At 45.9% G+C, this 13,129-nt stretch overlaps 1 protein-coding gene across 5 annotated transcripts in view; it reads right to left on the bottom strand.

The window, feature by feature from the left end:
• Window positions 1-13,129, bottom strand: part of RAF1 (Raf-1 proto-oncogene, serine/threonine kinase) — an 85,579-nt gene that overhangs the window by 1,087 nt on the left and 71,363 nt on the right. For all 5 annotated transcript variants that reach the window (XM_047744305.1, XM_047744325.1, XM_047744314.1 and 2 more), the window contains 6 exons: window positions 4,819-4,903; window positions 3,904-4,080; window positions 2,265-2,311; window positions 892-1,010; window positions 416-547; window positions 140-274 (listed from right to left, as the gene is read on the bottom strand). In XM_047744305.1, coding sequence (XP_047600261.1) covers window positions 140-274; window positions 416-547; window positions 892-1,010; window positions 2,265-2,311; window positions 3,904-4,080; window positions 4,819-4,903 — 695 coding nt within the window. The remainder of the gene's footprint in view (window positions 1-139; window positions 275-415; window positions 548-891; window positions 1,011-2,264; window positions 2,312-3,903; window positions 4,081-4,818; window positions 4,904-13,129) is intronic.

Raw genomic sequence — 13,129 nt, 5'->3', positions numbered from 1 at the left:
TTTCTGGGAGGAGCCTAAACACAGGCCCTTCCCACCCCAGTTGTGGCACCAGGTGGAGAATATGAGCCCGCCTCCCTCCTCATTTCTATTTAGGAACTCCTACTTGAATCCATTCCTACACCCTTAAGCCAAGCCTTACCTGGGGAAAAAGAGGCCTCTCTTCCTTAACCTTCTTCACACAGTCGGCTACAAGCCTCTTCATTGCTTTGGGGCAGTTCTTATATAGCTTACTGAGGTCTGGGGAGGCATACCCTCGGCCCACCATGAAGATGATCTAAGAGGAAGCAAAAAGTTGAGGGACTGGGTGGAGGAACAACAGTGACGGCAGCAACTTCTATCCCTCCTGCTGCTCAAACTGCAGGAGGTCCAGGGGTTTCCACAGCCCCATCCAGCCAGTCTGCACCAGGGCACATACCTGATCGCGGTTATTGATGTGGGAGTAAGGAAGCTCCCCTGTCATGAGCTCATAGAGCACAATGCCGTAGGAGTAGACATCAGACTGGAAGCTGAACGGGTTGTTATCCTGCATTCGGATCACCTCAGGGGCCTACAAGGACAAAATACATTCATTCACCACCATCTGGGCCCCACAGGCATCCAGGCACCAGGCCTGTCCCCTCCCGCTGGGCATGAGAGCCCTTTCCTCAGTTTACACTTCTGGCCTGCTCAGGCTCAGGAAGCCTAGCCTCGGCCCCAGCACCTATGCCTCAGCATGGTTTTGGTCACCAGCTTTCAGAAAGCTCACATTTGCCTCCGGCTGCCTGATGTCACTGAAGGCCTCACTGAGGTATCTGGGTACTGGGGAAATGTCAAATGCTCTGAGTCTGCACACAGACCTTCAGGACACCCCTTCTCCCCTGCACCCTGCTAGTGGGCCCCTCGCCTGCTCACCATCCACAGGACAGAGCCAGTGGGTTGTTCAACTTGCTGAGAACCACTCCAGCGCGACTTTACTGTTGCCAAACCAAAATCTCCAATTTTCACCGTCAGGCCTTCATGGAGAAATATATCTCAATGCTTGTTAAGGACTGTGGTTTCAGAAGAATGGTCAACTTAATTTTGAAACACTTCCCAAAGGTCTTCAGAGCACAGCGTCTCTCTGCCTCCTGTCTGTCCCCAGCCTTCTCTGGTTTGCTTAGATTTCTAAAGTTTTAAAAAGTTCTTCTGAAAGTCCCCTTCCTCCAGGAGGCAAGCAGCAGTTGCTCAGGGTGTCAGATTATGTGGCTCGGCCAAAAGTAAGGCAGTTTCCCCGTGCTGCCCTTCCCCGTTTCCACATCTAGGTGCCAGGTCCCTGGCCTTCTGACCTTCCCATGAAATAGGTGTCTTAAACCCCAAGATTTCTAAGGGCACGGGCTGCCATCTGCTGCTCCTTGGAGGCAGGCCTGGCCTGTGATGGCTTACATTTGTTCTGCCCGCTTTGTGCCCTCAAACGACTAAAACGTGAAGAACAAAATGGCATTCCCTCACTGAGCACTGAACGCTGTCCTAAGATTTCTCAGTAGAATAGGTACTGCTTGGTGACTTCAAATCAGGACCAAACTCACCTCATTTCTGGATAAAGAAGTCAGGCAGTTTAAGGCTGACTTGGGATCCACCAATGCAGTAACGCATACCTCCTCCAAATCTACGGGATCTACTCTCATGCTGGGACGTGTCATACCCAAAAACCCATCACTAAAACATATCCCATACCTCAGACATGTGGCTTAAATAGGCCACATCCCACAATCTGACTCAACCCAACTGTGGCTCCTCTCACTGGCCAAGAAGCAGAATAGGGCTGTAACGCCATCCACTCTCCTCTTGGCTGCAGGCGGGAGGCACGTGGACAAGGGCTGCATTTCCTGCCCTACAGTACAAACACTCCTCGTCTTCAGTGCCCTTCTATAGGAACACAGTCTTGGAAAGAGGAAGGGCTGGTTCCAACAGTGACCTCTGAAGAAACCACTTCTGTTCACTGAAGAAACAATTTTCAGTAATCACTTCAATGATCTTGAAACATCTGGCCTGCAGCCACTTTCTGAACAGATACACACTGTCCACACACTAGAAATAAACATGAAAGACAAAAGCCCCATCCCTCCAACTTACATTTAGTAATGAAGAGCATAATAAAACTTTCAACCATAAGCCAAACATGTATCTCAAATCTTGCGGAAATCTTTCCAAAGTCACATTTGCTGGGATAAACTTTAAAAAGTCTCCCTTCTGTTTTTCTAAATTTAGAACTGAGCAGTCAAACGAAAACAACCATCAAAGGATACTGTTGGATTTCATGTCTCTGTGGATGATGTTCTTTGCATGCAAATAGCTGTGAAGGGAAAATAAATCTATTAAAAACAGTCTGAGGGACATGGGTAGAAATAGCTTCAAATTTCGGCTAGGAAGAAAGCCACCAGAGCACCTGTTGCCTGGTAAGGGGCTACAAGTGGGGACTGGCTGGGCACTGATAACAGGCTAGGCCACATCATGCCTTGCCTGAAGGTAAGGCGACAGTGACTGAAGCATCACTCCTACTCAAACAGTAATTCTGACAACTCAAATGTCCACCCACTAATGAACGCGTAAGTAGAATGTGGCCTGCCCGTACTGCAGTGTTATTCAGCTACAGGAAAGGATGAGGTACTGACACATGCCAAACCCGTTATGCAAAGTCAAGCTAGACACAAGAGACCTCATTATCTTTCTGTTTGAGAAAGCTCGAGTGAACAAGCATGGGGAGGAGCAGAGGGAAGACAAGCAGACTCTGTGCTGAGTGTAGAGCCGGACACGGGGCTCAATGATCATGACCTGAGCTGAAATGAAGAGTCAGACTCTCATCCGACTGAGCCACTCAGGCACCCCTATCTCGTCTTCTATCATGACAAATGTTCTAAAATTAGATAGTGGAGATGTGTGCCCAACTCTGTGAATATATTAAAAATCACTAAGATGTATGCAGTTAAGGGGTTAATTGTATAGTGTGTGGATTATATCCATAATTTTTTTCTATAAAGTAATTCTGTTCCTTTTTTAAAGACTATTTATTTATTTGAAATAGAGCAGGAGCAGGGGGCAGGGACAGGAGAGAGAACCAGACTCCCGCTGAGCAGAGAGCCCAAGGTAGGACTCGATTCCAGGACCCCTGGGATCATGACCTGAACCAAAGGCAGACACTTAACCAACCGAACCACCCAGGCACCCCTGGCTAGTTATTTCTTAAAATGTATAGAAAGTAAATTCTGAGAAAAAGAAAAAAAAAAAGTAAATTCCGTAAGAATTTTAAAAGGAGAAAGTGAGAGTTTACACAGCACTTGCAAGCACAGCTTTAGCTTATACCTTCAGACATGTGGGGCTATGAGGAGCTCCCATTCTTCCATATAAGAGGTACCTCAGAGGAAAAGTGTGACTCCTACACACACCACACCACACACACCCCTTTCACAAAGAAATGTGTTCAAGCACAGAGACAAACGGGTGGTGTCACGTGCAGGTGCTCGGGATGACTTTTAAGCATGCTCCAAAAGAAAAACAGATTATGGAAAACCATCTGCTCAGTCCCTCCTGCAGAGCAAGCGCGTGTGCCGGTGGGCCATGCCTCAGAGCGCACATTCCCACAGTGGGCAGGGCCACGGCTGTCCAGGCAGGAGGTCTAAATCCCACAATACACTCTTCAGCGTCTGGGTAAATTCTGAGGGCACTGGCTCGAACCCCAATCTAAGCCCCAAGGCAGGCGGCCTCAGCCCGGACAAGCTACCTTGAGTTCTCACTCCTACAGCCCACTCCGGAGGCTTCCTTTCCATCTGTGCAACAGTATCACAGAAACCATTTAGCAGACTTGGCTTTTTCCTAAACTAGGTCCTGACATAGGGCAAGTTGATGTCTGCACCCCAGACTTTCTAGTCAGCAAAGCCATCTACTCACTCCATTCCCTGAGCAGTCTGGCGGGCGATGTCAATCAACTGGAACATCTGGAATTTAGTCTCCTGGACATGCAGGTGTTTGTAGAGGCTGCTGCCTTCACACCACTGGGTCACAATTGCCAGGTTGTCCTTTGTCATGTACCCCATGAAAAGCAGGATGTTCACATGCCGTGTTTTGCTAGAGGGGACAGGAGGAAAAAGGCTCTGAATCTTCAGCTGCTGCAGAATAGAGATCTACTCTGCTTTCCCACTGATGCTGGGTCCTGTGTGTCCTTGACGCCCCATGCTTACAATCTGGGTGGCTGGCAAAGCAAACATGCAAAATTGCTGATCATCGAGCTGGGTGTTGTGACAAAAGAGCCCCGCTGTTGTTCACCTCCGTGCTGCCCTTGAGAGAGAGGACATTCTCTCCAATCAGCATACACTCATGATTCCTCCCACAGGGGTCACGGACCCCTAATCTGTGCAATCTGTCATCATTCTAACAAGTCTAAATAATGACTCAAGGACTTCGAAGCTGAAGGTCTTCCAGAATAAGGCAAACTGGCCATTACAAAGAGCTCTTGGAAAGAAAGGCGAAAACAATCTGTTTCTCTATATCTCAAACCACAACCCAGAGAAGAACCTGGGCCCAGAGGCCTGGAGGAGTGGAAGGGGATCTGTGCTCACCACAAGCGGCCCTTCTAGAGGTCTGACAACCAGGTGAGCTGGAGGAAACTTTCCACACCCTTTCACTTACAAGGAAGGACTTCTAGCCACAGGACTCCGCACTGAACACTAAGCACCCGTGCCAGCCGTAGGCCCTCGGAGACAGGTGCATGTGCCCTGCAGCCCACTTCCTCCGCAGCTTCTGCCCCACCAGCCATGCCCACCCCCTGCCGCTCCGGGGAGGCTGGACGGCCTGCGCCCTACTCACCGGAGGACAGCCACCTCGTTCCTGAAGGCCTGGAACTGCTCTGGTGTGGGGTCGACAACCTTTAGGATTTTTACTGCAACATCTCCTGCAAATTAGTTTGTAGTCAGTGCAATCAGTTGAATGACCTTATTTTGTTGTTTTTCACATACCCTAGTTTTGAGAAAGATAGCGAATCACTTATTCAGGTATCACATTACCTACACATATGGAACAAAAACACAAATTTCTAAATTGTTCAAGTGGCTGAAAAAAGTGATATATTCTACTGTTATCCTTCAAATACCACCACACGGGCCCTGAACAGGTTTGCTTTCAACTCTTCCTATGAAGCCTGGCCTCCCCAGCAGTGAGGTCACTTGTGAATGGTTGAAGCTGGGCCTGTGGGAGTGGCAGTGGCAGACACAGAGGGGGCCAGCAGACACCCGGTCTTTGGGGCCAGGAGACAGGCCGTTTAGCAAGCAACTGATACCAAACTCAGCCGCCACATTTTTTTGTTTGTTTCGAATGTTTTTTTTTAAAGATTTTATTCATTTGGCAGAGAGAGAGCACAAGCAGGGGGAAAGGTGGAGTAGCAGGGAGAGGGAGAAGCAGGCTCTCTGCTGAGCAAGGAACCTGCAGCGGACCCCAATCCCAGGATTATGATCTGACCCGGAGGCAGATGCTTAACCATCTGAGCCACCCAGGCGCCCCTCAGCAGCCACATTTTAGTGAGACCTAAGATGGTGCCTTTTACAAATTCAAAGAGGATACTAAAATTAAGCTACTCTGCCTTTAATACCTCAAAGAAGTAATCCTAGTGATTCACTGGTTACCAAGCCCTGGCATGGCGTGTGCGCTCACCGGCATTATCGCCTTCAGTCCTCCTAACTGCCCTGTGACTTAAGTACTGTTACCCTCATTTCAAAGGCAGCACAAAAGCTCAGTCACTGCCCAAGGTCATAGAGCCTAAAACCAGGAGTGCGGGAGCCAGGATCAGAACCCCAGTCTAACTCCAATGGCCGTCCTTCTAACTTCCATACTGACAAGACTGTCACACTGTGAGCCTCATTATGTAACCTTAGAAACATCCAGAAACTGATTCTACTTTATGTGTGCTACTGATTGAGAAGCCACTTTCAAGTGTCTCTACACTGTATTTTTAATAGTAATTATAATAAATTACACAAAGCCCTAGAAGGACCTCAGATTTTCTTGGCAAGTGAATTTTACTAGAACACAGACTTTGAGGATCAATCAAAGTTGGCTGACGGCACCTTGGAGGTAATGGAATTCCTCCCCTTATCAAACACACCCCCTTGCAGCCTCTGGGGGAGCATTCCTCACCTCACTTGAGAACCAACTGGCAAAGAGATGTCAGATCCCAAACTGTTGCCCCGTGGTCTCTGGTTATATCATCTAAAGGTGAAGTCCCCACTTAATGGCAGGAGCTCATCCAGTTCACCAGCACGTGCATTTACAGAGGGCCCAGAGCTGCCTTCTATCCCGGAAGATGGAGCTGGTAAACCCATGCAGCCCCACCTAAGTAAGGTTCCTTCTGACTGAGCAGGAGGGTAAGAGTCTCCTGCAGAGCTGCTCATTCTGGAGCAGTCTGAGCCAAGATAAGAATGCTGGGGGTGGGGGACAAAGAGGAGAACAAATCTGTTTGCAGAGAGGATACAGAAAGGTTTTCTGAAACAAGTGGGATATAAGCCAAGGGAAGAATTTAACCAAATGGGACAGGCTGTTAAACTAGATGCACCAGGAACAAAGGTAATCGGTAAGGAGGAATGAAGGAAACATGAGCTATGTTTAGGGAACTCTGGTGTGTGATCTGGGCCCCTACAGACTAGGATGGAGGCCGGGGGAGTCCTGCCCCAAGAGCCTTGCATCCCTTCTGCAGACAAAATATAACCAATAGTGGTGACACTGGTGACAGAAAGGAGGGGTGGAGGCAAGAAACCTCAGGAAGGTGGGCTGACCTGACATGGTAGTCAACAGAGGGTGGAGAAAGTACAATGCTGGTGGCCTAGGCACTAGGCAGGGCTTTAAAGGGATAGGCCAGGGTGGGCAGAGGAAGGCTTGGGGGACGATGGATGGGCCCTCAGGAAGGGTTGCTCTTTAGGACCCTTTTCTACAGCTCTCCCAGGAGTCCACTTCAGCTGTCACTGAACTCACCTTCTGTGTCACCCATCTTGGACCTGATCATAATGTAACCTCAAAGTTCAGAAGACTCACCAGCAGCCAAAGCCCGCTTATGGTGACACTCTGACCTTGCAGTCTGATGAACATCCTCCACCTCCAGCCTCTACTTTCTGGCAGAGTGAGCAGGACTTACTATCCCTGTTCAGAGTTCATATTCTCTTTGTTCCATCACCAGAGCCACTTCATATCCTCTCATTTTTCTAAACCCTATTACTCAAATCTGCACTACGGCTCCATGTAAGGCATCTGCTGTCCACACCTGTGCCTTCGCGCAAGTCACTGGTGGGAAGACTGAACATGGTCAAACCAAAGACAGAGCCTCCATGGCACCTACAAGGACCCATCCTGCCTGCCAGCTCATGGTCTGCAGTTAAGAGATTATATGCAATTTTTTACTGAAACTCAGAGACTGCATACTATAGCATTCCTTCACTTTCACGCAAATACTCCAAGCATTGCCATAACAGGAATTCAGTCTGCTAGGAGCAATGGGCAAACATTATAGGAAAATGAATTTCAACTCCAATAAAGAATGGTTTTATACTGGCAGGATTCCTCTGAACTAGAAAGAGTTCTCCAGTAACAAGCTCCCCAGTATTCTGAATTTCAGGCCAAGGCCAAGCCTCCCGAAGGTCTTGCATAATCTGAGACCTACAGATTTCCAACATCTTTACGAGACCCTACAACTCCCCATGCCTGCACCTCAATCCTATTAGCTTCCGGAAGTTCCTCAAACAGGCAAGGGGACCACCTCAAACCCCTGGTTGCTGCTATCTGCGCACCCCAAGCCTCATGCAAGTGCTACTTCCTCAGCAGAGTCCTTCCTATTAACCCACCCAAACTGGCCACGGGGCCTGCCACTCCATACCTTTTTCCCCTCCATTTTCTTCTCTTTAGCCTTATTACACACTTTACACTTTGCTCAGTTATTGTCCCCACCGGAATAGAAACACTGTAAGAGAATGTTTTTCTGTTTGGTTTGCTGCTATATTCATAGCCCCTAGAAGAATGCTTGGAACTAAAAGCATGTTCAGAAAACACTGGATAAAGAAATAAATGAATTCTACGGTACAACCATCAGCAAGGACTGTTATAAACGGACAAGCTGTCTGAAGGCCCGGAGTAGTCTGTGCGGACAGCCGCTGGCACAGAGTACTAGGGACCCCACTGCTTTCAGCACAGGTCAGGAGTTGGCTTCTGGTGGGGAACCTGAGACTTGGTGCCCAGCTGGAGGCCCCCAGAAGTGCACGGTCAGATCTGGGCCTCCCACAAAGGCTGATCTCCAACCTGCCCTGGAAGTCCTCAGGGCCAAATACACCATTCAAGCCCACCTCTCCAGCACTCCACTCCACACAACAGACATTTAGTAATACTGCTTCCTGCTAATCTCTTCTTTTGAACATGTTTCAAAGATGACTAGAAAATTGTATTAACATTTCTTTCCCTTCTGGAATTATCCACACACCCTTATAGTTGGCAGTCTTAACAACATATAATGGATGGCAACTTCCTTCCTTTAGCAAGTAATATAAATGACCGAGGTAAATGGCCAGGGAACATGTTACAGAGGGTTAGCTTAGAACAACTGCGGGAAGTGGTTACTTTTCGTAATACCAGAGCTTCTTACTCTCTCTTAACAGTGAAGTCAGAGCCAAATACTACAAACAAGTTAAGACACATTCCTATTGATTTTATCAAGTTTTTAGTAGGATACTAGTATCTCATTCAGCTACTACTGAAGAAGGAAGAGCTATTATCAGTTGGCAAATGGGGAATGTTTTTACCTTTTTTAAACACCCATTTCTTGTTTTAAACATTTAGAGTTATCTAAGACCTATTAGGTACACCCCTACTTTCTAGAACAGAATAGAATGAACACCACTCCTGCTTTTTTTTTTTTTTTTTGAAGATTTTATTTATTTGACAGAGATCACAAGTAGGCGGAGAGGCATGCAGAGAGAGGAGGAAGCAGGCTCCCTGCTGAGCAGAGAGCCCGATGTGGGGCTCGATCCCAGGACCCTGGGACCATGACCTGAGCCGAAGGCAGAGGCTTTAACCCACTGAGCCACCCAGGCGCCCCACCACTCCTGCTCTTCTTACTGACTCAAAAGTTGTAAACCTCAGTGCTAGGCTGGGATGGGGACGCAGACATGGGTTCCACCAGGCTGGTGGCCTCAACACTAAATAGCTCGAGACTGAAGGCTTTGCTGCCTTCTCCTCATGCCGTCAGTGATGGTTCCGGCACCATCAGTACTGCCGTCTGCATCCCTTTTAATGTGTTATCATTTGCAGAGGCTGGCAAATCAGATCCCAAACTTATGCTCTGTGTGTGAGCCCAAGGACAGTTTCTCACATGAAGTAAGTAAGCTTTAGTTCATGGATCCGAGGCCTCCATCTTGGCTGCTCTGAGACTCTGTCTACTTTCACAACTTCTAGGCAGAATGAAAAATTTTAAAAATCACTAAAACAACTGTAATTTTTAAGAAACTGAATGAACATTATATTGTATATAGGAACCAGAAAAACAGCAACAACAACAAAACACACATACATGGGGCGCCTGGGTGGCTCAGTGGGTTAAAGCCTCTGCCTTCAGCTCAGGTCATGATCCCAGGGTCCTGGGATCGAGCCCCGCATCTGGGGCTCTCTGCTCAGCGGGGAGCCTGCTTCCCCCTCTCTCTCTGCCTGCCTCTCTGCCTACTTGTGATCTCTGTCAAATAAATAAATAAAATCTTAAAAAAACACACACATACAAACACACACAAAAAAGTATAGCACAAACAATCCAGAAATATGGTTTCCTGGAGCCTCCTGTTTTATTTCTTCATTCACAGACCATGGTTTGCTTTCTGAGGGGCTTACGTAAGAGTTCATTGCTCCTTGTTCCTCTTGACTTTCAAAACTTAAAAAAGACTAGAATCTTAAAAGTATTAGACATGTCATCTACAGTCTAAAAGAAGTCTTTCTGGAAGTAACATTGTAACAAATATATCCCCTTACCATAGTCCAAAAGCTTACAGAATTGAGAGAAAACACAAGCTCAGAGGTAGTACTGTGACAAATATAACTAATACTTTGAAAAATTATGAATCCTCCCCAAATAAGAATAGGAAACTTAAATTTGAGCACAACTTAACTAGGTCTACTGGCTTTCAGCTGATGCTTTAACAATGTGGTATAAAAATTAAGTACAGGCGCACCTGGGTATCTCAGCTGGTTAAGTGTCCAACTCAGGTCATGATCTCAGGGCTGTGGGACTGAGCCCCACATGAGGCTCCCTGCTGATCGAGGAGTTTGTTGGAGATTCTCTCACCCTCTGCCCGTCCCCCAACTCTTTAAAATAAATAAATAAATCTTTTCTTTTTTTAAATGATTACATTCTCCTAATGGAAGCATTAAAAGCAATATGTACTGCTCCACCTCCTGTAATTACTAACAGCCTTGTCTCAGATACAAGCACTCAATCCCACAAGATTGCATTCTTCTTCCATGGGACAATACCAAATAAAAGCTTTTGCACAGCAAGTAAACTGTCAACAAAAAGAATGGGAGAAGGTATTTGCAAATAATCTATAAGGAGTTAATATCCAAAATATATCTCATGAAATACCAAAAAGACAATCTGATTTAAAAATGGACAGAGAGGGGCACCTGGGTGGCTCAGTAGGTTAAGCCTCTGCCTTTGGCTCAGGTCACGATCTCAGGGTCCTAGGATCAAGCCCCACATGGGGCTCTCTGCTCAGCAGGGAGCCTGCTTCCCCGGCCTCTCTCTCTGCCTGCCTACTTGTGATCTCTGTCAAATAAATAAATAAAATCTTAAGAAAAAAGAAATGGACAAAGAGGGGGCACCTGGGTGGCTCAGTCATTAAACATCTGCCTTAGGCTCAGGTCATGATCCTGGCATCCTGGGATCGAGCCCCACATCAGGTTCCCTGCTGCGGGTGGGCCTGCTCCTCCCTCTCCAGCTCACTCATGCTTGTGCTCCCTCACTATCTCTCATAAATAAATGAAATCTTAAAAAAAAAAAAATGTACAAAGAGGTTCTAAGTAAACATTTCCCAAAGAAGATATACAAAAGGTAAACAGGTATATGAAAAGGTGCTCAATATCCCTATTATCAGGGAAATGTAGATCAAAACTCAAAACTACAATGGAGTATCACCTCACATCTGTCAGAATGGCTAGTATCAAAAAGACAAGAAATAACAAGAGTTGGAGAAGATGTAGAATAAAAGGAAACCCTGTGCACTGTTTAAAGGTATGTAAATTGGTGTAGCCACTGTGGAAAACTATGGAAGTTTCTCAAAAGATTAAAAATAGAACTACTATAAGATCCAGTAATTATACTGCTAGGTATTTACCAAAGAAGATGAAAACACTAACTTGAAAAGATATCTGCACCCCACATTCACAGCAGCATTATTTACAATAACCAAGACATGGAAGCAACTTAAGTGTCCAGCCATAAATGAATAAAGATGTGATATATATACACACAATGAAATATTCCTCAGCAACTAAAAAAAAAAAAAAAAAAAGATCTTGCCATTTACAACAACATGGATGGACGTAAAGGGCATTTTTTTTAAAGATTTTATTTATTTATTTGACAGAGAGATCACAAGCAGTCAGAGAGGCAGACAGAGAGAGAAGGGGAAGCAGGCTCCCTGTGGGGCTCAATCCCAAAACCCTGAGATCATGACCCTGAGCCAAAGGCAGAGGCTTAACCCACTGAGTCACCCAGGCGCCCCCTAGAGGGTATTATGCTAAATGAAATAAATCTGTGAAATAAAAATACCATATGATTTCACCTACACATGGAATCTAAAAAAATAAAACAAGTGAATAAACAACAAAAAAGGCACAAACAGACTCACAAATACACAGAACTGGTGGTGTGGGTGGGGGGAGGGGGGCCACAGGAAATGGGGGGATGGGCCAAACAGGTGAGGGGGATTAAGAGGTACAAACCTCCAGTTATAAAATAAGTCACAGAGATAAAAATTACAGCATTGGGAATACAGTCAATAATAATAATACTGCATGGTCACAGAGATGGCAGCTCTGATTGGTGTGGTGAACATGATGTACAGGATTGTCAAATCACTATATTGTACACTTGAAACAAATAGAAAACACTGTATGTCAACCATACTTCAATAGTAAAAAAAAAAAATTGTTTTCCTTAGGGAATCGCCCATTTATGACATCTATCCATATGTTAATAATGTAAGGTACGCAAAAGACTGGAGGTCTTTCTCAGTTTTCAACATCTTGATTTTATTTTTTTTTTTAAGATTTTATTTATTTATTTGACAGACAGAGATCACAAGTAGGCAGAGAGGCAGGCAGAGAGAAAGAGAGGAAGAAGCAGGCTCCCTGCTGAGCAGAGAGCCCGATGTGGGGCTCGATCCCAGGACCCTGGGATCATGACCTGAGCTGAAGGCAGAGGCTTTAACCCACTGAGCCACCCAGGTGCCCCTCAACATCTTGATTTTAATGCTCTGTTCATCTGATGCTCTTAGCCTCTCTCAATCTCTGCCCCTGTATGTATAAAGATAAACATGAAACCATCCAAAATGTAAACATACCTAGGCATTTTTGGGTTTTTTTTTTTTTTTTTTTTTTTTTTGCTTCATTAAAATGTGAATTTAGAAGGACGCCTTTTGGGGAACATGTAGCATTTTCCAAAAAATACTCCCAATATTTGCTAACATCCTAAAGCCAGAGGCATTAAAAATCTGAGGGGAAGATGTTAAGTATGTTGCCAAAATACATAAACTGTGGCCACAGATATTAAAATAGTACATTTCTTCCAAGTGACAAAGTGTTTCCATTACAATAAGAACACTAACACTCCACATAGATTCAAGAATGAAGTCTGTGTGCTCCCTGCTTGATGGGGGTTCCCCACAACTGACCCAAGGCAGTGCAAGAGAACTTGCTTTCATGAAGCTCCTGGCTGTCCTGAGCCCAGCTGTTTGACTATGGGCATGTTAGTTCGTTCCCCTCTTGGGACCTCAGTTTTCTACATGCAAATCTCTCAGGTTCTTTCCAGCTTTCGGTTTCTAGAATCCATGCCCTCCTCACGGTATCAGACTCTTACTCCTCTAAGGAACCTGAAAACACC

The sequence above is a fragment of the Lutra lutra genome, chromosome 1 (genome assembly GCF_902655055.1).
Source record: "Lutra lutra chromosome 1, mLutLut1.2, whole genome shotgun sequence".
NCBI lineage: Eukaryota > Metazoa > Chordata > Mammalia > Carnivora > Mustelidae > Lutra > Lutra lutra.
Note: the sequence above shows the minus strand (reverse complement) of the source record. Positions and strands in the feature narration are given on the sequence as shown.